This window comes from Anastrepha ludens, chromosome 5, assembly GCF_028408465.1.
Source record: "Anastrepha ludens isolate Willacy chromosome 5, idAnaLude1.1, whole genome shotgun sequence".
In the NCBI taxonomy this organism is placed as follows: Eukaryota; Metazoa; Arthropoda; class Insecta; order Diptera; family Tephritidae; genus Anastrepha; species Anastrepha ludens.
Genome location: NC_071501.1, coordinates 108,172,635 through 108,198,229, shown reverse-complemented (window position 1 = coordinate 108,198,229; position 25,595 = coordinate 108,172,635). Strand labels below are relative to the sequence as shown.

At 36.1% G+C, this 25,595-nt stretch overlaps 1 protein-coding gene across 1 annotated transcript; it reads left to right on the top strand.

Moving 5' to 3' along the window:
• The first annotated feature begins 13,124 nt into the window (after nucleotides 1–13,124).
• LOC128864123 (sodium channel protein Nach) lies at nucleotides 13,125–24,842 on the top strand. Its single transcript, XM_054103639.1, has 8 exons — nucleotides 13,125–13,287; nucleotides 13,343–13,469; nucleotides 13,544–13,828; nucleotides 17,401–17,488; nucleotides 18,335–18,420; nucleotides 21,269–21,637; nucleotides 21,797–21,903; nucleotides 24,495–24,842. Exons 1-8 carry the CDS (start codon nucleotides 13,125–13,127, stop codon nucleotides 24,635–24,637), a joined length of 1,368 nt encoding a protein of 455 aa, XP_053959614.1. The 3' UTR covers nucleotides 24,638–24,842.
• Nucleotides 24,843–25,595: the final 753 nt, after the last annotated feature.

Genomic DNA, 25,595 nt, shown 5'->3' with positions numbered 1-25,595 from the left:
TTTTCAGTAATCAGTAAAAAAATATTTTTACTGTAATTTTTTTCAGTAATCAGTAAAAAAATATTTTTACTGCAATTTTTTTCAGTAATCAGAAAAAGTGTACTGGTAATGCAAATTTTTTTCAGTAATCAGTAAAATTTTACTGCTTACTGCTATTTGTAATGCAGTAAATTTATAATGCAGTGTGCCCACCTATGATGGGTTGGAGGTATCATTGGACCGTACTTCTTCAAAGATGCTGCGAATCGTAACGTAACTGTGAATGGTGGGCGCTACCGTGAAATGATATCCAACTTTTTTTTTGCTCAAAATGCAAGAGCTCGACTTGCATGACATGTGGTTTCAGCAAGACGGTGCTACATGCCACACAGCACGCGTAACAATGGACTTGTTGAGAGGCGAGTTCGGTGAACATTTTATTTCACATTTGGGACCTTACAATTGGCCACCCAGATCGTGCGATATAACGCCTTTAGGTTATTGTTTGTGGGGCTATGTTAAAGCTCATGTCTATTCAGTCAAGCCTGCTTCAATTAACGCATTGGAAGATAACATTAAAGTATTTATATGTGAGATACCGGCTGAGGTATTGGAAAGAGTATGCCAAAATTGGACTAAGCGGATGGACCATTTGAAGCGCAGTCGCGGTCAACATTTGCATGAAATTATCTTCAAACGTTAAATTATATGGACGGTACCATGGATTTAAATAAAAATGTCATGCATTTTTCTGAATTTTACGTGTGTTTTTTTGAAAGGCTTTCCTATAGCTCTTAAAAAATCACCCTTTATTTAAAACCAGTGTTTGAAAAATTTAGTGCTTTGAAACTTCGAAGTCCTTTAAGAAATTAAATTAATCAGAGAATGAATTTTTTCCTGGATAACTAAAAAATTTGTTTCTTATCGTATCGTCAACTTATTATGAACTTCTACCCTTATTATGGGGGAAACTTTAAAACTACGTATGCCAGCAATGCTCCCATTACTCGTGCTTTACGGGAATTAAATGCCGTTCATAATGATGTTCTTCTTGATTTCTCGCTTTCAAGAACAGCACTTTTAAATCTTTTGAATTCTATATTATAGTTAGTTAGTAGCTAGTATAGTTTTTAATACATATAATATATTTGTGGCTTAATCTAAGCAACTTTTGTATCATAGTCAGTAAGGATTGTAATTCATAAACTTAAATAAATAAATAAAATACTTCTTACAGAAAATCTGTTAGCAGCTCAATGAATGGATTGAAAAATTCCACCAAAACGACTCTGGAGTCTAGTGCTAACATTTTCGTTGAAATTCTTGCTATGCTGAAAGCAGTAAAAGGGCTTCTGATGCCTCTGAGAAGAGAAATTTTAATCTAGTTCAGGCTGTTGCTGTTGTTGATTGCCAACTGATGTGCCAAGCTATAGGCCCTTCGCATCAACTATTGGCTCCAGCAAAAACCAAAAAACGGTACAAAATTGTTTACTACTAATGTTTCTTCTTTTAATAAACTTATCTTGGAGCTGCAAACAACTTTCATACATAGGCGGATGACAGCTGACGAATAACGGATCTAATCGAAGTTAATGCGTTTTTTAATTTTTTATTATAATTTAGTCTGACAATATTAATAGTGCCTCTCGTATTAATAACAAATTATCACAACATAAACAACTCGTTTTATTAAAAAGTTTTTCTAAACTTAGCAAGCAAAGATCCGTTGAGTCATTTAATCAGAAAGGTGTCTTTCAATTTGTCTTCACCAGGAAAAGAACGTTTGATCGGCGATTGTGAAGTTTAATGAGTCGATTATAATTTATGTAAAAGATTAGTTAGCGAAACAGCAGTTAATGAGTTTATTAAGCATTTTGAATAGCTCACAATTAGTACTTTTGTTTTTGTTAATCGCATCAAGCGAATAAAGAATGAGGTGTGCAAAAAACAAGAAAATTCCAAATATGTCTATAAATCCATAGTAGGTATGTACGCAGTATTAATAATTCATAGCGATAGTTTTTAGGTTTTTTCAACAAGAAGCGTCAGTAGTGTGAAAATGAGTCGAGTTTTGTTGCTAAAATATATTTTGGAGGAGTAGAAAATTCTCAGCATTTTTTCACTTAATTAAAAAAAAAAAAAAAAATAAATAATTGGCGCGTACACTTCTGTTAGGTGTTTGGCCGAGCTCCTCCTCCTATTTGTGGTGTGCGTCTTGATGTTGTTCCACAAAATGGAGGGACCTACAGTTTCAAGCCGACTCCGAACGGCAGATATTTTTATGAGGAGCTTTTTCATGGCAGAAATACACTCGGAGGTTTGCCATTGCCTGCCGAGGGGCGACCGCTATTAGAAAAATGTTTTTATTAATTTTGCCTTCACCGAGATTCGAACTAACGACCTCTCGGTGAATTCCGAATGGTAATCACGCACCAACCCATTCGGCTACGGCGGCCGATTAATTACGATGATGAAATTGATGTTTTATACAATACTAAAAATTCTTATGAATACAGCTGTGTTTTAATGATAATAAATAATAAACAAAAAACAAATAAAAGAAAATAAAAAACAAACAAAAAATTAATAAATAAAAATTGGAGATTTAATAAATAAAAAAGTAATAAATAAAATATGGAAAAAGGCAAAAAATCAAAAGGCAAATAAAATAACCTTACAAAAATAATTAAAAAAAAAATGGATACATAAAAAAATAGAAAATTAATAAATAAAAAAATAAACCACAAATTTATAAATAAAAAATTACATAATTACAAAAATAAAATAAAAAAAGCAAACAAAAACATTGATAAATAAAAAATTAATAAATAAAAAATAAAAAAAAATAAACAAAAAATGTATAAATAGAAAATTTAAGAATTAATAAAAAAAAAACATAAAAAAGTAATAAATAACTATTTATTAACTATTTATTAACAAAAATAAAAATAAAAAAAAGCAAACAAAAAATTTGATACATAAAAGAAAAGATAAAAAAATTAATAAATAAAAAATAAACAAAAAATTTAAAAATTAATTCCCTTTGGTTGGGCACCTATTGCGGCGCGTCCCAGGTGGTGGATAGGGTACGCCACAGTTATCTTCTGTGGTTAAGTAGGCCATAGCCTCGGTAAAAGCCTACTCGCGAACCAGCCTAGTTCTCGTCAACCAACAACTATGGTAGGGGGAACAACATGTAGTGCAGTGTTACTGCACGCGTGCCGTAACTGCCATAATTGCTGGCAGTGACCCATATCCACTTCGGTGGATGGCGAGAAGCCACTCGTATTAGTAGGTCATGTCTCTGCTAATACAAATGGAATAAACATGGACTCACGGGGAGAAGGCCACTTCCTTATATCAAAGGCTACCAATCCAAGGTGGAACAGCACACGCCGAGGGATGCATGGCTTAGGGTGAGCTAAGTCGCTAGTATGCGGACTCTGGGGCACCTGTCGCACCCCAGTTTAAACTCGACTTACCACGGCATAGGGCTCTGGCGTGGCGAACCCCATTATTTCCCTACTAATATCTCTGGTTACGACTGCTGACTCGTCAGCTGAGTGACCGCCCCGCAAAAAAATGAATAAAACTAATACAAAACAAACAACACAACAAAAAATTCCTTCCCGACGCGGAAGACCTGTTGGCTCCACCAAACTTATGGCGGGGTCAAAAACCACCCCTTCGGTGTCGAAAGTGCTCACTAAGAGCAAAACCGTCAAAGAGACACCACCGCATTCTCTTGTGGCTTCTTCCTCCAAAACCGATTCGGCTGCGGAGAAACAATCAATAATCAAAACTGTTTTGCCAGAAACTGGGAAAACTAATCGGACAGAAGTCTCCAAAAAAAACCTGTCCCTCCTCATCTCCGTCGATATAGAGACAAAAGACGCGCCACTTTCCTTATGGAAAAGCTCGGCAAAACCCCTGAGGAGGAGCTGTCCGACCAACAAAAGGCAACTCTCGATTGGGCCCGGGAATTCCTTCGGAAGTATGAGGCGTCCAAAGAAAAACCGAGTGCAGCTAAGCGGCAGCGGTCTTCAGAGGATCCTCATAGCTCCAACGACCCCAAGAAGCACAAAGCTTCCTCTGAGGTCAAAATACGCAAGTTCTGCGAAGTTGCCAGAGATAGTCTGGTCATGGCGGTGGTAGATAAGAGCCACCCTGACGGTTTCATCTCTCCATCAAACTGGAAGATTGTGGAGAGAAAACTTCAGTTGGGATACCTGGACGTTCTGAAACAGAACCCAGGGCCTCCTCCTTTCTGCTCTGACGCGGGATGGTTCCAGGCAAGGGTCAAGTTGATCGCGCGCTCGGATCAACGTTCTGTCAACCTGTACGGCATGGCCCTCGACCGACTCGGCGAGGTATGGCCCGGGGCGAATCTTAAGCTCGTCAATAAGAGCGAAATACCAAACCAACCTCGCGGCAGAGCCAGAATACCTCTAGAGCCATCCGATCCGGAAACTATTCTGGAGCTACTGAAGATCGGAAACCCGAACCTACCCACCGAAAACTGGAGGGTAGTTAAGGTGGAAGAGCCTTCAGGAAAGTCCAGGCACATCACGCTGCTCCTGGACCAGGAAAGCGTTAAAGCACTGGACGACCGCAAGGGGATTATGGCGTTCGGGTTCATCACCACTACCATTTGGACCTATCAGCCGAAAAATCTCCTCGCACCCAGCGAAGAGAGTACGGCGGCCCCCAAGATGGATGTCGATAAGCCTCTCTCACAAGCTTCGACGATTGAGTCCGACTCGGAATCGAACAGCGAACTTGTGGGACACTTATTTAACATTCAACTCGGGGACGAGGATAGACTTCTAGATAGCAGTGATGACGCGAACGACACAGTCATTGAATGTGCGTCTAAAAGTGCTGCAGATTAATCTGCACCACTCTAAGGCTGCCTCGGCAGCCCTCATTCTTCGTCTCTCTGACCTCAGAGAAGACATCATTCTCATCCAAGAACCTTGGATATCAAACAACAAGATATGCGGCCTGAAAGATAGGCACTACACCTTGTTTCAAGGTGAGGCTAACGTTAGATCGCGCTCTTGTATTCTCATTCGGAAACATATTAATGCTTTTCTTCTTCCCTTTAGCAACGCTGACACCACTGCCATAGAGGTTGAAGCTGTCCACGGCCCGATCTGGATTGTGTCGGCTTACATGCCTTACGACGCAGCGGAGGCGCCTCCTCCTGAAGCAGTGAGAAGGCTCGTCAATACGGCGCATCTGAAGCAGAAACGCATCATCATTGGAGCAGACGCTAATGCCCATCATATCGTTTGGGGTAGTACAAACAACAACACACGAGGTGAGCAACTCTTTGACTACATTCTAGCGAATAAGCTTGATATATGTAATAGAGGTGATGCCCCTACGTTTCTTAACTCGTCTAGAAGAGAGGTACTCGATATTACTCTTGCTAGCGAATCATGTACACAACTGGTGCAGGACTGGAGCGTTGATAAACAGCACTCTTTTTCCGACCACCAATATATAACATTCACTTTAAAAGCCGAAACGGCAAAACCCATGAAGTATATTACCTTAACAAAAAACGTATGAATTGGATCAAATATAAAGAACATCTTGCCAATGGACTTCCTGATATCAGGCAGTTTGAAATGGCAAATAAAAACGAAATCGAAAACGCTGTCAACATGATAACGAAGACGTGTCAAAGCGCAGCACGACAATCTTGCCCCCTGACGAAAACAGGAGGTAAGCATAAACCTTTTTGGTGGACTCCAGAAATCTCAGAACTTCGCAATCGAACTCGGAAACTCTTTAACCAATCTAAAATAACAGACGAATGGGAAGAATATCGACAATGTCTCAAAGACTTTAAGAAAGCCGTCAGAAGTGCAAAACGCACATCCTGGCGATCATACACTCAAGAATTAGAGAACACTTCAGAAGTAAGCAGGCTACGCAAGATTCTTGCATCAAATCCAGTCTCTCCCAGTTTTATCATGACTCAAGATGGAACTTGGACTACTTCAACTGACCACACTCTTAGAATACTTCTAGAATCTCACTTTCCAGGCTGTGTTGCCAACTTACCTGCACTTCCCAGTACTCTTCAGAGTAATTATGGGAATAGATCAGATCTAATCAGCTCTAATAGCATCTCTACAGCAATACTAAGCTTTAAAAAGTTTAAATCACCAGGTCCTGACAACATCATTCCAGCAGAACTTCAAGAAGGACTGGAAGTTCTACTGCCTTGGTTAACAAGGATCTTTAACAAGTGTTTAAATCTCTCTTACCTCCCGACAATTTGGAAGAAATCGAAGGTAGTATTCATTCCGAAAACGGGGAAGCCTTCACACTGCAAACCAAACGACTTCAGGCCCATTAGCCTAACCTCTTTTTGCTTAAAAGCTTTTGAAAAAGTCTTAGATGAGCAAATCAAAACCCAACTTGATACTAAGTTGATCTCTGAGGCACAACATGCCTACACTAAAGGGAAATCGACTGAAACGGCACTTCATTCACTGGTGCAAACAGTGGAAACTTCCCTTCACAATAAGGAGTACTCTCTTGTCGCATTTATGGACATAGAAGGTGCTTTCAATAATATTGAACCCAACGCTATTTTGTCTGAAATTGCCAAATTGGGTATTAATTACTCCATCCGAAAGATGATCGAACAAATGCTCCAAAATAGAATAATCACTTCAGAGCTTGGGTTAAGCCGCATGAGAATGTACGCCGTCAAAGACACTCCTCAAGGCGGAGTACTTTCACCCCTTCTCTGGAATCTCGCTGTAAACAGTTTGCTTCGAAATCTCGAAAAAGCAGGCTGCAAGGTTGTAGCCTATGCAGATGATATTGCACTCTGCGTGTCAGGCAAACACCTGAATACCCTCACTGAGCTCATGCAACGCTCAATCAATATTCTGTCAAAATGGTGCACCGAATGCGGACTAAATGCGAATCCAGCAAAGACAGATCTTGTTCTCTTCAATAGGAAACAACAATCTCCTCCACTGCAAACAATAACTTTAAAAGGGGAATCATTACTTCTATCTGATTCAGCTAAATATCTAGGAGTTTTTCTAGATAGGAAGTTGAGTTGGAAATTGAACATCGAAAACAGATGTAAAAAAGCTTTCATAGCTCTCTATACTTGTAAGAAAGCTATAGGCAAAACCTGGGGCTTTTCACCTCGGATCATTTATTGGATATACACCTCGATCATCAAACCGATACTCTTCTACGGTGTGGTTGTATGGTGGACAGCACTCGAAAAACGATGCAGAGTAGCCACAATTGATCGAGTCCAAAGAACAGCCTGCCTCCTGATAACAGGATGCTTAAGTACAACACCTACTAAGGCTCTAAATACGTTGCTTCACTTGTTCCCTATCGATCTGGCTGGCAAAGCGATTGCAGCGAAAGCAGCGACACGCATGAATGCTATATCGAAATGGAATAAGTATCTTGGCCATTCAGCCATACTGAACAGGAACACTGTTATCTCTTCCGACATAGACTATCATGTAAGTCTTCCATCACCACCCCTGCTTTTTTCCTGTTTACTCCCAACTAGGGAAGAATGGAAGACAAATCTAACCGAAATCGATGGCCCTCTGATTATATATACAGATGGTTCAAAACAAGACGGCAAAGTGGGATTTGGAATCTTTTCCAATTCCCCTCACATCAATCTATCACTTAGATTACCCGACTACTGTAGCGTATTCCAAGCGGAAGTATGCGCTATCTGGTTTGCTGCGAAAACTCTCTTAGAAAATAGAATATCACTAGAGGATATCCGCTTTTTCACCGACAGTCAAGCGGCCGTTCGAGCACTCAGCTCCTCTTATACCCACTCAGATGTGGTTCGATCCTGTCTCTTATCTCTTAACGAGATAAGTGTTCAGAATTCCGTCCAAGTTATCTGGATACCGGGTCACAGTGGATTCGAAGGTAACTGCAAAGCTGATGAGCCCGCAAGAGCTGGAGCTGCGCAATCAAATGTTAGTAACTTACCCACAATCCACATTCCGCTCTCAACATGTAAATTGCTCATTGATCGAGAATTTCACAGCATTGCTGATCGGAGGTGGCGAGTGGAAACTACTTGCGTTACGACCAGACAAATCTGGCCATCATACAATCTGAAACAGACAAAAACCCTTATAAGTCTTTCGAAACACGAACTAAGGCATATAATATCTCTTATCTCCGGCCACTGCCTTTTGGGCACTCACGCACGTCGGCTCGGGGTTCCTCAAAACGACCTGTGCAGATACTGCGAGGACGAAGATGAGGAAGTATCGAGCAGACATTTACTGTGCAGTTGTTCCGGTCTAGCCAGAAGTCGACTCGCTCTTCTAGACTCTCCAACAATTGACAATCTTTCAGTACTCTCGGACCTGAAAATCGAATCTCTCATCAAATTTTCGAAACGAATTAATATCTTTGATCAAAATTTACCATAAAAATCTCGGTTAGGTGGGGAAATCATTCAAAATAATGAGCTCTAGGGCAACACAACGGACCCAACTTGCGGTCTATGTGGTACTCCGATGCGGGGTCACCCTTAAACCAACCCAACCTAAGAATTAATAAATAAACAAAAAAATTGATACATAAAAAAAAAATAAAAAATTAATAAATAAAAAATAAACAAAAAATTTATAAATATAAAATTTAAGAATTAATAAATAAAAAATAAACAAAAAATTTAAGAATTAATAAATAAAAAAAAAAAACAAAAAAAATAAAAAATTAATAAATAAAAAATAAACAAAAAATTTATAAATATAAAATTTAAGAATTAATAAATAAAAATAAAAGTAAAGAAAAAACAACAAACAAAAAAATGTATACATAAAAAAAATAAAAAAATAATAAATAAAAAATATAAAAATAAACAAAAAATTTATAAATTCATAAATTTAAGAATTATTAAATAAAAATAATATAAATAAAAAAACAAACAAAAAAATGAATAAATAAAAAATAAAAATGGATGTAGTCTTATTTAGACTTATGCAAATGATTCAAACTGTCTTCTAAATAAACTTCAATGGGAAAAGAAATAAGAGCTCCCATGCCGTATCGACTCCACGATATCCCTGATTTTTCAAAATTTTCGCCGAATGACCTATTCGAACTGAGTCCATGAAATCAGCACTTTTCTATTGCATTCGATATTCCACTGGATCCATGAGCAGCATACTTTTGCTTTGTCGCCGACTCTAAATTTCCAGGATAGTCGTAGTGGTACTGAAGAATGTATCGAATTTTCTCTTTCTTTACCTGTATTTACGAATGCTCAACTGGCTTCATCAAATACAGAACTATATATATATATATAATTGGCGCGTACACCCTTTTTTGGGTATTTGGCCGAGCTCCTCCTCCTATTTGTGGTGTGCGTTTTGATGTTGTTCCACAAATGGAGGGACCTACAGTTTCAAGCCGACTCCGAACGGCAGATATTTTTATGACGAGCTTTTTCATGGCAGAAATACACTCGGAGGTTTGCCATTGCCTGCCGAGGGGCAACCGCAATTAGAAAAATGTTTTTCTTTATTTTGGTGTTTCACCGAGATTCGAACCAACGAACTCTCTGTGAATTCCGAATGGTAGTCACGCACCAACCCATTCGGCTACGGCGGCCGAACTAACAGAGAAATTATTTCGTGGTGTAATTTAACCTAACATCGCTTTATGTTATTATTATAGTAACCATAAGTATGAACCATAAATGCAGGACAATTTGACAATTTTTCAAATAATAGAATATAAAATAAATTTAATAAAATCGCGTAAGCGGTTATAGCGGCAATCAAAAAGAAGACGAAAATGAATTTAATAAGAAATTTTTAACTTAAAACATAAATCAAATTCCTTCGCCCAATTTGAATATGAAATGAATATTTAAAAAATTTGAATAAAAGATAAAGCGCTTGTCAAAATAATAGCACCTCAACGTATGTACCAGTTTTGACTCTTTCTTTTGTTTGTTGAATATTCACTACTCCTTTATAAAAGCATAGTTGAATTATATAGCAAAAACCACATAAATCCAAGTTCTCGCTTTCGACAGCGTGTGGCACAAGGGCTTAATATTTAAACTTAAACAGTATCTTCCACTCGACTACTATTTGTTAATGAAAAGCTATTTAGCAAACAGATACTTTTATGTGAAATATAGAGATAAATACTCTAACATTCAACTCATGGAAGCCGGTGCACCTCATGGCAGTGTAGTAGGGCCTGCACTATATGTACTGTACACAGCTGATATTCCCTTGCCTGCAAGTACCGACTTGATAGCGACTTTTGCAGATGACACCGTCCTATTGGCAACTCATAAAACCTTAGAAGAGGCTAGAAACAACTTACAACAGATTTTGAACAAAACACTAACATGGCTTAATGCTTGGGGTATACAAATCAATAGTGGCAAAACAATTCATGTAGTTTATTCTAACAAGAAAGTAGGATACAAGAATCTGACAATAAACAATTCACAAATACCAATGGGCACCGAAGCAAGATACCTTGGAATGACTATTGACTCCAAACTTCTCTGGAAAGAACATATCACGTTGAAAAGAAATGAGGTAAAAAACAGATTCCAATAACTATACTGGCTACTTGGCAGGCGCTCGAAACTGTCATTGTGTGCCAATCTGGGCATACGGCATAGAAGTCTGGGGAACTGCAAGTAGAAGTAACATTAGCATTATTCAACGACTACAATCAAAAATACTCAGAACTATAAGAAATTGACCTTGGTACGTCCCAAATGAAGATATTTATCACGACCTCAACATCAATACAGTAGCAGAAATCATCCGCAAACGCAGCACAAATCATAGGTATTGTCCTTTTAATGAACCATACAAATACTGACTGGAAGAAAGGGCAAACTCCAGGCGGCTCAAACGAACAAGCCCAACTCAGCTGATAACAAGAATAGCTTAAAGCTACACTTGTAAACTCACAAAAAACTTAACCAAAATGTAATATTGACAATGATTAATGTTATGAAATACAAGCTGTAGAAAGAATTGCTTAGTGTCATACGACAGGTGTAATCAATAAAATAGGAAACAAAAAAAAAAAATTTCTGAAAATAAAAAAAAAAAACTTTTTCCGAATATCAAAAAAAAAAGAAAATTCCATAAAAGACTCATCAAAATTTTAAGCTTTTAATTAGAATTAAAAAAAAAAATTGATATACGGCTGTATATCACAAATAATTGAACCGTCAGGGGGAAATTTTGCAAAATTAAATTATATAATTAATATCAAGATAGAAATTGCTCGAATACGAGGGAACAGTTCATTCCATATGAAAGAGTCAGTCAAAGGTATTAGACGCATGTTACTTTCCGAGCAGTTGCGGACTCATGCCAGACTAGCCCCATTTTTTATTTTATTGTGTAAAATATCTCTCCATATATTAAATAAAAAAAATTGTACTTTACGACCAGTCGCGGTCCTACTCCGGACTAGTCCCATTTCTTTGTTTGTTTGCGTAAAATGTTTCTGCAAATATTAAATAAAAAATTCTTATTTACGACCAGTCGTGGACTCATTCCAGACTAGTCCCATTTTTTTATTGTTTAAAATGTTTCTCCCATTTTTTATTTAATTGTAAAATATATCTCTCCAAATAATAAATAAAAAGAATTTACCTTGCTACCAGTTGCGGACTCACTCCGGACTAGTCCCATTTTTTTATTTGATTGCGGAAAATGTATCTCTAAATAATTATTGTAATACAAAAATTTAGCTTTGCGACCAGTCACGGACTAATTCTGGACTAGTCCCTCTTTTTATTTGATAGTATAAAATAACTATCCAAATAACAAATAAAAAATGTTTCTCAGCATTTTATCGACAAGTTTGGAAAATTCCTTTTTTTTTTAATTTTAATAAATTTTTATGAAAATCAAGTTCGACCTATCACGAAAACCATATATGTAAATCGAAGCTTCAAACTTTGTGAAAAATAAAGAGAAATTTTCACTAAAATTTCAAAATTTTTCTTCAGAATTTTTACAAAATTTTCCAATATGCAGATTTATGGCACTTTGAATTTTGATGTAAAGAAGAGTATGTTTGAAATAACTCAAAAAATAACTTAAATTAAACATTTTACTTTGCGACCAGCCGCGGTCCCATTTCGGCCGAGTTCCATTTTTCATTTGATTGTGTAAAAAGTCTCTTGAAATCCTGAATAAAAAATGTCTAGCAACGACTTATTCACAATTTTTATTTATTTATAATTTATGCATTTATTTCGATTTCAATTCCTATAATTTTTATGAACAAAAAAAATCATTTTACCATATAAAACCATGTTCAATCTTTAAATTAATCTTCAATCTTCAAATTAAAACAAAACTTACCAAATTTTCAGGAAAATTTCAAAACTTTTCTTCAGAATTTTCACAAAACCCTCCAATATTTAGGGAGGGTTATGCTACATTGAATTTTGGTTTAATAAAATGCAAGTTTGAAGTAACTCAAAAATCGCGTTGATTTTTTACAAATATTTTTTTGCTGGCGGTTTTGCGTATTTTCGCCATATAACGACAGCTTTTTTATGGAAGAAAACGCCTAACATTGTCTGCAAAAATAACAAAAATCAAAAATGACAGCTATTTTCTAAGAGAACAGGCTTTAATGCAGAAAAAGAAAACTTCAAAAAATTCTTTTTTTTTTTAATTTTCTACTTTTAAAGTACGATATTTTTAATAATTTCATAACAAAAAAATAAATAAAATAAAATCTGAAATTAATCAGTTCTCAGAAAGAGTTTATGGGGAAATTCATTATCTTTCACCTGCAAAAACATTGATTGATTAGTCATTTTGCGAGTGGTTCACTTCCTTTAACACTCCACAGCTTTGCTCCAAACTTCTAATTTCATGTGAACTGCAACAGCTGCCAACCAATGAATGGCTGCCATTCAATGGTTTCATAAAACATGCTTAGATAAGAGATAATCATAAAACCGTAATTGCTTTATAAGTGTCGTATTATTTTCCTGCAAAGCCTAAGCAATTACTTCACACGAGCCATTGCCCCGTTCAAAGAAGTCAGGAGAGTAGCCATTGCTCGCTGTGTCAATCTCGCATATCCACTTGGAGCAAATCATGCGTTTACGGCGACTCGTTGAGGAATATTTTGAAAATTCGACTTTGCATGGCGCAAAATTCATTGTGGACAAAGATGCATCGTGGGTGGAGCGATTGTTTTGGGGGCTATGCTTAATAGCATCCTGGCTAGCCTCTTGGCGATTGATTAACATATCACTGGGTGAATTAATTTTCATGTAAGCAAAAGAAGTTTTTTTAATAAAATATTTATTCAGATGCCTTCGAAAACAATGCTATAAGTTTTGGTGTAGAGAGCTCCTATCGCGATTGGGATACTAATTTTCCAGCAATTATTGTTTGTGAGTCCAAAAATATGGATCGTATACAAGAAGTGGCCGAACGGTGAGGACTTAACTTTACGTCTGCTATTTGACAGAATATTTATTTTATCATTTTGCTTCTGACTTTTCCTTTAGACTCTGGGGCGCCGATCATGACTTCACACTGGAGGAGGTGCTTAGCGAGATATCCTTCTTTCGCGGCGAATCCTATCACATGGTGCATGAGTGTGGCGGCGAAGAGCCTGCGGAAAATTGTTTCTACTCAAATTTCTCCTACTACGCTCAACTGGTGCGCAGCAGCTGTCAGGATTCCATACAAAACTGTATGTGGAATAATAAAGCGTTCGAATGTTGCAAATACTTCCATCGCATGGAAACTGAGCTGGGCATTTGCTATGCCATCAATTCACTGCAAGCCGGGTAAGAGTAAAAAATTCAGAAAAAATTGCTAATATAAAAATATATCAAAATTTATGGCAAATGTGTTAAATTCTGCATTCAATATTTTTTTGGAATTCAGGGTAAAACAAATTTTAAACAGAAAAAATTCCTTTGATTCATTTTCCGTATTTTTAAAATTCTGTAAAGACAAAATATAGTAATGTAGAATTAATATTCATGGTAAAAATTTTTTTATGCAAATTTCATTTGACCATAATTATTATATTAAATTTTTAAGTACTGTAAAGAAAAAAGTCTAAGTTAGGCTTCCAAAAAACAAAATTGTTGAGCAGTCGTTAAGTAGAGAAGATGCGCAAGACCGTCAGCCAAAAAAATAGTCAAAACTTGAATTTTATATGGGTTTTTGTGGTAGAATGAACTTTATTTTCGCAAAAAATTATTAAAATTACATGAGAAAAAAAGTTTTCAAGATTTCTCAATAAGGTCTTGCGAAATTTTGTTTGTTTAATAATTGGATAGGTTCTTTACAGAATAAAAAAAATGGGACTAGTCGGGAATGAGTCCGTGACTGGTCGCAAAGTAAATTGTTATATTTTTTACTAGGAGTGGCATTTTACACAATATGTGGAATTTTTAAAAGGGACTAGTCCGCAACTAGTTGCAAAGTAATATCAACATTTTTGAGGCACTTGAAAGTTGCACTTTATTATACCAAAATTCAGTGGAGTGTAAAAACGTATATTCAAAATGTTTAAAAAAATTCTGATTAAAAAGTTTGAAATTTTGATGAGACTTTGTTAAATTTTGTTGTTGTAAATTTTCACAATTTTTGAAATTTTAATTTATATGGCTTTCATAGTAGAATGAACTTTATTTACATTAAAAAACTATTAAAATTCAATATGAAGCAAATAAATTGTAAACAGTTCTAAGTAAAATCTCGCCTACAGCTACTTAACGTGGTGTATATACTTATATAATATTCTGTATGAAAAATTTTGAAAGCAAGTGAGAGAAAAGTGTGCACTTCTTTTCCGTATCCTCACGGAATTTTTAATATAAAATTTTGCAGTACATAGTTTTTAAATGCCACATTTCGCAATAAAAAAATATCAAGCAGTTAAAAAAAATATATATACGAGTACACCTGTACCTCGCTTTACACGGTAGATACGTTCCTGACAAAACCGTGTAAAGCGAAAAAAAAATTTTTATATGGAAAACCCGTGTAAAACGAAAAAGAGTATAAATACGATTTTTAAGACATTTATTTAACTTAAAACATATCTTTATACAGTTAACAAGATATAAGAGAACCATTTAAGTCATTAAAACCATAGAAATAAGTAAAACAAAAAGCATTCCATTAAAAAAATATATGTACTTTATTATAAATAAAACATCTCTATTGTTAACCAAACTTATTCACTATCACTTTCAACCATAAGTTTCCTCTTTCGAAGTTGTATAATTTCCGACTCATCACTGGATAAAATAATCTCATTGGATTTTTCTTCTGCATTAACTGAGTTGGTTGTAGTCAAAGTTTGCTGAGAATTATGTTTTGGAAAAAATTCTGAAATAAGCTTTTGTTGCTTATTTTTATTTGTCATATCTTTATAGACTTCTTCATATTGTTTTAACAGATCGTTAACACCTCGTTGAAATTTAAGACCACGATCTAAATTAACGTCTCCTCCTTGAAAATGGTTTCCTAGTTTTCTTCCTAAAACAAGTCCCTCGTGAACAAATTTTGCTGTGAATACGTTGGGTTCATTGTTTTCAATGTCAGATTCAAAGTCATATTCATCACTATTTTCCTTGCAACTTATAACCATTTCAATTAAGTCGTCTGCATTTAGTTCCTGATCTTGCATTAATTCTTCAATATCTGCTTTAGTTATATCGTCAAAGCCTTCTCCACCCAATTCTTGGCCCAACTCAATTATTCGCGAATACTCTTCCTCCAAAGCCACACTGCTATTCTCACCATTAAATAAATCAGGCCATAAAGATTTCCAACAGGCATGCAGCGTTGATTTTTTAATCTCGTTATACGACATGCTTATGTGTTTGATACAATCCAAAATTGAAAATTTTTTCCAGGCATCAATGATTGAAAGAGTTCCTTCATTTTCCACATGATCTAAAATATATCTGAATGACTTTTTTATGTACAGGGCCTTGAAAGTTGAAATTATCCCTTGGTCTAGGGGTTGCAGCAAAGAAGTCGTATTTGGTGGTAAAAACACAACTTTAACATTTTCATGCTGCAAGTCTTGAGGGTGTCCTGGAGCATTATCAAGAACTAAAAGGACGAAATGGACGAAAGGACGAAAATGTTATAGAACCAATCATTGAACAACGTTACGGTAACCCAAGCTCTTTTATTGGCTTTCCAATAAACTGGAAGATTGTTAATATTTAAACCTTTAAACGATCGTGGTCGGTTAGCTTTACCAATTACCAATGGCTTCATAATATGATCTCCAGAAGCATTACTACAAAGAAGAATCGTTATACGATCTTTTGCAGCCTTATGACCGCTAGCTGATTTGTTATGTTTTGCTAGAAAGGTCCTCCCTGGCATTTTCTTCCAAAATAGTCCGGATTCATCAGCATTAAATATCTGGTCTGGGCTGTATGACTTTGCGCCAATAATTTCAGCAAACTTTAGTGGATATTTTTGTGCTTCTTCCAAATTAGCAGATGCTTGTTCTCCTTTTAATTTAAGACTATGCACAGAATGTCTTTGCTTAAATCGTTGGAACCAGCCATGACTTGCGTTAAAAGCTATCTTATTCGCAGAAGTGGACGGCGTTTGGTTTTGCAGAGTGTCATAAATTATTAAAGCTTTATTTTGTATGGCATTTGTATCAATTGGAATCCGTTTTTGATTTTGGTCTTCTACCCATATCATCAGAGCCTTTTCCATGTTTTCCATAGTCACATTTCTTACGTATGAAGTGGTTTTCATACTCGTATGCATTCCAGCCTTTACACTTTTTCTGATTGAGTCTTAATTTTTCTTTATTGTTCTTATAGTTGCTTCGTTCATTGAATAAAATTTAGCAATATCCACTATTCTTTCTTTATTGCTTAAGCGGTCCAAAATTTCTATTTTAGTTTCTAAAGAAATAATTTTTCTCTTCATCATGGTAAATTCCCTGTTTGTTTAGTTTTTCTTAAAATATTATGACAGAATACCATGTAGTATTGCCAGATTTAAAACAATGTACAAATAAATTAAATTAAAGTAAATAATAAAATTTTTTTTCGATTTTGAAAACCGTGTAAAAGCGAAAACGTGTAAAACGAGTACCGTGTAAAGCGAGGTACAGGTGTATATACATAAATAATTGGCGCGTACACTTCTGTTAGATGTTTGGCCGAGCCCCTTCTCCAAGCTCCAAGTAGATTTTAGCAATACAAAATTTTAACAGCCACAATTTCGAATATTTATAAAATTTATAAAAAAAATGTATTGTGAGAAAAAACATATGGAGAAGTATGTACGCAAAATCGCATGACAGTTTCTATCAAGACTTTTAACAAATATGAAGCCCTTTAATTTATTGTTTTTTTTTTAGCAAAAATAATGGCGCAAAACTGAATATGTACTCAAATCGATATACTGGACTTGGATCCCTAAAGATGGAATTGCACACGGAAGCTACAGTAAGTGACATTTATAACTACTTTATAGTATAACTAACATACCAAACTGCCCAAAAACCAAAGTGTCGAGAAAATGGGATTCAGAGTATTCAATTTACTATGCCTCGCTGAGTTAAAGTAAAGGCAAATTTTCATCCAATGAGATGCTGATAGATATCGCCAAGTATATGCTATGATCTGAAATTAATGTGATTGAAATTTATCAACCTTCTTTTCGTTTTTTATTAGAAAAAATGTTAGCTTTTTAAAAAAGCATTGCTTGTTTATTACTATACTTGGACCCTTTAAGTGATCGATTTGGTTTCGGTTCGGCCTCGGCTGAAACTGGCCGAAGTTCAAGCGGTTCGGATGGACCTTAAAATTGATGTTTAGACGTTCGCTAATATACAGTAATTATATCGCTTTTCTAGAGCTTCTTTCGTAACACAACCCAATATTTGCATAAAGAGACTCAACCCTACGTCCTTGAAAAATGATGCTTTCAAATAATAGCCGTCTAATTTTAATTTGAATTGAGTAATATTTATTAAAAAATAAATATAATATATATAATAAAAAAGTATCTAATATGACCCTATGAGGGAGGTAGGCCCTTAAGTACCTTGGTTTTCTTTCAATGAGGGATTATTAAAATTCAGAGTGCAAGTTCTCATCTCTTGGGCCAATTTTGTGTTCTTCTCCAACCTAGCCTGTGTAAAATGTAATGCCCAATATTAAGTAAAATTCTTCAGGCCTTCTTTTTTGGGTAAATAAAACTGTGTATAATTTATTCTATTGCATATTAAACCATTCCATACTTCATTTGCCTAATTTGTTTTTTTTTTGCCTTTTTTTGTCTAATTTTAGGTTTTCATACTTGGCGAAGAGGAGGTACCGACTTTAGTTACACCCAAAACCGATTATCTAGTGGTTGGACCTTACGTTTCATTTGTGTAAGTACCTACCATAAGAACGTAAGTACAGCTTTCCATTCGTCGAAAAGCGTTAAAAAAATATAATACAATTGAACTCAGCTTCCTTGATTGACAGGCCGTTTATTTTATGGTTTAGGTTTCATTATAACCGTACAATTAAAACTATAATTCTTTACCGAAAAACTGATTTACTTAAATTTATCAAACAATATGAAAAAGGCTAAAAATCTGAAAACACAACTTTAGATTCCTTTTATTCAAGAGGCTATAAAAAACTCTGCTCAGTGACTGCAAATTTACTGGCACATAAAAATCATCAAAATGCGTAAAAAGCTCTACTTTTGCCCACGCTTTACATGGATTCAAAGCATTGTACGACGTTTTGGTACTGCATCAGTGGATGGATTGATTAAATACCAATTTAATCTGAATTAAATTAAATATTTACATTTTAGAAAAAAAATTATTGTACATTGATTATAAATTTCTGATAAAAAGTCTTGTTTATCTACTGATCAATTTGCGCGCCCTGGCTTATTAATGCTGCGATTTTGTTTAAGATTAAAATTGCAACGCTGTGTGTGGGCTGTCGTTCATATAAATATATAAAGGGTGGTTAAGTTTTAAGGGCCGGTGTTGATTTTGAATAAAATACAATTTTTTTAGAAAATTATTATCATTTCTCTTTATTATTATAATACTTGTATGCCTCAATTACGTATGGAATAAAATATCGGCCAAAAAGCCACCGCGGCCTCGGCGGCACATCTCGATTCGATGGTCCAAATTTTCGATGACGCTGAGGCATAATTGAGGTTCTATGCCGTTAATGTGCCGAATTATCTCATCCTTTAGGTCTTGAATTGTTGTTGGTTTATCGACGTACACCTTTTCTTTCAAATAACCCCAAAGAAAGAAGTCCAACGGTGTCAAATCATATGATTCTGGTGGCCAATTGACATCGCCGCGTCGTGGGATTATTCGGCCATCAAATTTTTCCAGCAAAAGAGCCATTGTTTCGTTAGCTTTCCATATCTTCCAATTCGGGCCATAAAAAGTTCGTTATCATCTCACGATAGCGAACACTACTCACAGTAACTGCCTGACCGGCCTCATTTTGGAAAGAATACGCCTCAATGATGCCACCGGCCCATAAACCGCACCAAACTCCAGTCACTCTTTGTGGGTGCATTGGTTTTTCGGCAATCACTCTTTGATTATCATTCGCCCAAATTCGGCAATTCTGCTTATTGACGAGTCCACTGAGGTGAAAATGTGCCTCATCACTGAAGATGATTTTCTTCGAAAACTATTCATTCACTGTTGGCATTTCTTACCACCATTCTGACCTTTGACGACGCTTGGAAAGGCCAAGAGGCTTTAGTTCTTGAGTCAATTGCACCTTGTAAGCGTGTAAATGCAAGCCTTTATGCATAATGTTCATCAACGACGAGCGTGAGAGGTGCAATTGTTGGGCACGACGACAAGTTCAGGTGGACGGCTCTTCAACCACACTATCGCGAACAGCAGCAATATTTTCTGCAATACGAGCTGTATGAGCATGCACTGGTGTTTTCACATCTCCTATAGACCCGGTTTGCTCAAATTTTTGTACAACTTTTCCGATTGTATGCACATTTGGACGACTAAATTGACTGAAAAAATCACGAAGTGCGCGATATGCGCGATATGCATTTTGATTTGAACGCCTGTTTTCATAATAAGCCTGAATAATTTTAACGTGTTGCTCGATTGTGCATATTTCTATGGTTCAAATTGAGTTAGTCTGAGCTTGAAAAATGTCAAATGAAATGCAGAAAAAAACTTGACGTTTAGGTGTGGTTCAGATTCAACATCAGCCCTTAAAATTTAACCACCCTTTACCTTCAATATCTGAATGTGGTAAGATTATTGCGTACCTAACATAAATAGTTATATAATATAACCAGTTCTGAAAGCTTTGACAATATCTATCGGTACATCACTCAGAGGTGAAACCATATATGTAGTTCTTTAAGCCGGGGAGTAAAGCAATAAAATAAAAAACAGAACAATAAAATATAAACTCATAATTTAGTTAAGTTAATGACCTTCAGCGGCAGGCTAATCACCTACCCTATCAGAAATCAAAATAGATTAACGAAACCAACTAAGGCTGAGTCCTTGTTGAGACCCTTTGCTCCTGAGAAGATTGAACAAGAAAAAAAGGCCTTCATTACACATCTTTGTTTTAATAATTCCAATGTAAATTTTCAAAGATGACAATTCCAATGTAAATTTTCAAAGATATAGTGTATCTGCTTATTAATGTTTACGTAAGGCCCCTTCGTGCGCTTCGCTAAAGCAGTATTTTGCACCGATTTTTCACCGTACCTATTTTTCGCTGCATGCATTTGAATTTAACTCGAAAAGTTATGGGAATCAAACTATGAAACTTTCACGGACTACTGAGCACAGCTAATAATGAAAATATAAGAAAAAATTGTGAGAGGTTTTAATGAAAAAACAAGAAAAAACTCTATGAAGCGGAGTTTTTTAAAAATAAATAGTAATATAAAAAAAAATGTCTCAAAAATGTTTAATCAAAACATACATTTTTTTTTATTAATGGAAAAATAAGAAAACAATTTAGCAAAGAAATTATTGGTGTTTCCATAAATATTTATGCCTGAAGCGCTTTTTCCTCACATCATTAGTTTTAGTACACCAAGTTGAAGTTTGACAAATTCAATTTTGTTTTCTAAAAAAATACAAGCAAAATTTTCTTTCTGCTCCACCTAACATTTTTTAAACTTTTTATAACTATCATCGAACGAATTTTTAGTTTCCCAGCTCACTAAAAGTCTTTTGCACTCTCTCTTCTCAGACGCCACATTTCCAAGCGCGATATTCAAAACGATGAACAAATTCGCGCAACCAGTGTAGCTCAACGCAATTGCCGCTTCAGCGATGAAAACAATTTGGATGTCCATCGTTACTACAGCTACTCCGCCTGCACGGTGCAATGCCGTAAGGATCGTCAAATCGAATTGTGCAACTGTTCCAGTCATCTCTCACCGAATACACCAGATTGGCAGCTGTGCAATATGGATGGACTGAAATGCTTGAATCGCAATTATGAGGACTTATCGGTGATCATAGCCAAGTGGTCGCGTGGACGCAGGGGGCTGGTGTGCGATTGCTTGCCATCCTGCACAGAAGTCGATATATCCACCGTACATGACAGCAAAGAGAAGTATGAGAAGAGAATTGAAAATATTGAATGGAATGCAAACTAGAATTCTACAATAAAAAGAAAATCTGAATTCAAGTTGCTTACCACAAAGCAAAGGCTTGTGCCATTTAAGTAATTATTATTATTGCTATTATTTTTATTTTGTTTTTGGAACTGCAGCATTTATGAAAATCAAAATCCTTTAGCTCAAGTCGAGATCTCATTGATTGAGTTGCCAACAGAGCGTTATAAACGAAATGTGGTGCGTGGAAAACTGGATTTAGTAGGTGAGTGGGTTGCATGCTTTTTACTAACCGGAGTAAAAATTTAGAGAATTGAGGGATGGGTTGTTGTTTTTGTTGTTGTAGCAGTAATACAAGGCCTGTCAGTGTAGTGTATATCACCGGTTTCGACAGGTTGGGTCTAGACTCTAGAGAGAGAGCGGTGTTAGATGAGTGGGTTTTAAGGGGCATGTGAAAAGGTGGTTAGTGTCGTGCGGGGTGCCTTCACATGCAGGTCATATGTTTGGTATGTGGGGGTCAATTCTGGATAAGTAGGAGTGTAACCTGCTACAGTATCCAGAACGTAATTGTGGAAGTGTTATGCGAGTCTCACGGGGAAGCTTGAGCTCTTCATCTGCTATAGGTGGTGGTTGGACTCCGATTACCGCATTCGATGGCCGACAGCTTAAGAAGGTGGTGACGGTCTCCCGATGAATGCCATTTATTGTCTATCTAAACACTGTCTGGTGCAGTAAATGCCTGTTAGTTTTGTTCTGGGTCTCGTCAGCGGGAAAAAGGGAAATCGGCGAACAGTCATGTCCATATTCCATATATATAGAAACACATAAAAGTGAAAAAAAGAAACCGATTTGCTTCATTAATCAAACTTAAATATCCAACAAAGACTAGTAATGAAATGGAATTGGTGGTGAGCACCTTCGAAAACCTCTCTGTGGTATGTCCGCAAACAAAAATTTCAGTGAACAGAAAAATGCGTAAATGCATTATCTGCTAGATGGGAAATCCTATCCAAACTGCGTGTTAAAACAAGTCCAAGTAAGCGGATGTAAACTTGTATACTGTGTGGGAGTTTTATCTTGGTCTGGATACTCCAATCCATGCATTATGAGCTGCATGATTAATAAACAAAAAAATACGTTCCAACTTTTAAAATTTCTCACTGCCGTTTATTGAAAAGGAAATACCTTGTTTGGCAGCAATAAAAAACTGCTTTAGAGTCTAATATTAAACTTTTGGAGAAGCCACTACCTTAGGAGCCGGTTCTTAATAATACCATAATTTAATGGGCAATAAAACGTCTTACCTGATTTTTTCTAAAAATTCTGAACAAAAAATTTCAAATGTTTCTGTTTTCTACTTTCTAATTTTGCACAAGTCTTGAAACTTGGAACTATATGGGCTTTTGTAGGTGTACAAACTGCAATATAATTTCATAAAAAATTATTAAAATTACCTGCTCCAGTTATTTAACGTTGTTTATACATAGAACAATTTTTCAGTCTTTTCGCGTTCGCGATTTTAAGCGGGGGAGTATTGAAAACAAACTAAATGCAAAAATTTTTACCTTCAAATGATCTTTCTTGGGGTTTTCGAGTACGACGAATCTGAGTCTGTAATTTATTTTAAATAAAAGTCGCCCCTAAGGTGCGCTTTGGTACAAAAAATACATCTCGACGTTTTGGTTTTCGGTTAGAATGGCCTAAAATCTCCAGACTTTCAGCAAAACTTACATTTATATAAAAATAAAAAGCCAGAAAAGAAAAACCGATCATTTACTGTAGTCCAATTTTTTGAAAACTTTGGGTAATCGCGTCGCTGCTTGCAATACCCTATGATCAGAAAGTACCGGGAATGTTTAAATAAATCAAAAAAGAGTTAAATTTCAGGTACCGGGAATGTTTAAATAAAACAAAACAGAGTTAAATTTCAGGCAAACATTTATTTTATCTCCTTCAAAATATGCAACAGACATGTGCCAAAGTTTAACCCAGCCCTACATACACCCCTGGCAGGCCGACGAAGGGATAGCCTTCAGCTCCCTCGTCGCATTCTCTTTGATCTCCTCTATCGACTGAAATCTCCTTCCACGAAGTGTTAACTTCAACTTGGGAAATAAAAAGAAGTCGCACGGGGCCATATCAGGTGAATGCGGTGCTTGCACGATGGTATTTACTTGGTGTTTGGTCAAATAATCCAGCACAATTTTGGCTCGGTACGATGGCGCGTTATCATCATGCAAAATCCAAGAATTGTTTGCCTACATTTCCGGCAGTTTGCGACGTACAGCATCTCTCGAACGCTTCAAAACGGATAAATAGTGACTGACGTGTGTCTTACAGTCCTACCAACATAAGAACAAAATATGGACCGGTTCCCATGTGCGCGGTTCGTTTAAATTAAACATTTCCGGTACTTTTTGATCATGGGGTATATTAGTTAGGGGTAAAAGAAATCCATTATTTTTGCGAAAATGTTTGAGCAAATGGTATAAAACTGTTTTAGGAGCGATCTTTAGCTCTATGACGACTAACATACCAGTCAACTTCGAATGTTTCTGTGATTTTGTCGACATTTTCGACATTATCCACATTTTTTTTAACATCAAAAATTTCTGAACAGAATCTACGCAACGTAATTAGCTGTTACAGCATCGGCACCATAAACACCTTTCACATTTTCAACGGCCTGGCTTGAATTTTCACCTTTATCAAAGAAAAAATGTAAAAGCTACCGATTGTACTCTTTGCTGACTTCCATTGGTAACACCCTGTAACTTCTAACAATTTTTTTAGTGTGAAATGTCTATTGTACAATTTACTATATATTTCAATTTTCATATTTTCTCCCCTCTCTAGTATCCATTGGTGGCACTACCGGCCTTTTCGTTGGCGCCAGTCTTTTGAGTTTCGTGGAAATCATCTACTACATCACAATTCGCCCGTACGGCACAATGCTATCGGAGAAGCGTCAAATACGCCAGCAATTGCAAGCATCTTGAGATAATACAAGTACTTACATAATACTAAATGCCCGGAAGCACATGACAATAGTGCAACGCACATAGCTTTTGCTTCAATTTAGATATGAATTTTTAATTTTTATTCTGTGTAGTTGTATGTGTGCCACTTTGTGAGTACATTTCATATGTGCACTGATCTAAAGCGTTTGTGTATCTGCACGAAGATTAAATGCCAATAATAAAATGAACGAATGCTTCTACTTTACTTGATGTACTCTTAGTTCTTATTATTATCGTCCGCGGTTTGATAGTTTTCTTCGTCTTTAACAGCTGCGCTCTTGCGTTCGGTATCATCAGCGAAATGCTCGGCCTATCTTTCATAAAATTACGTGCCAGGTATTTTCGAATAATTCCACTTCATCACCTAATCTAATTTTTTTTTGCACATTTCGAACTGTGCTGGGAAGCATGAACAATTTTGTATTACAGATAATGAGTTAGGAATAAATATCGATAGATATAGTTAAAAATTGGTTCTCTAAGATTTGGATAACTAAAAAAAATTTTGATCTATTACTGCCATATCACGAAAAAGGAAACATTTTTGTAATAATATTGTATAATAATTGGAATGCCCACCAAGATAATAAAGGGTGGTTCAAGGGCCGATGTTGAATGTGAACCACACCTAAACGTTAAGTTTTTCTGCATTTCATTTGACATTTTTCAATCTCAGACTAATGCAATTTGAACCATGGAAAGATACTCAATCCAGCAATGCGTTAAAGGTATTCAGGCTTATTATGAAAACGGGCCTTCAAATCAAAATGCATATCAAAGAAAATCATCTTCAGTGATGAGGCACTGGAGGCATTGGAGTTTGGTGCGGTTTATGGGCCGGCGGCATCATTTTTTCCAAAATGAGGCCGGTCAGGCAGTTACTGTGAATAGTGTTCGCTATCGTTAGATGATAACGAACTTTTTATGGCTCGAATTG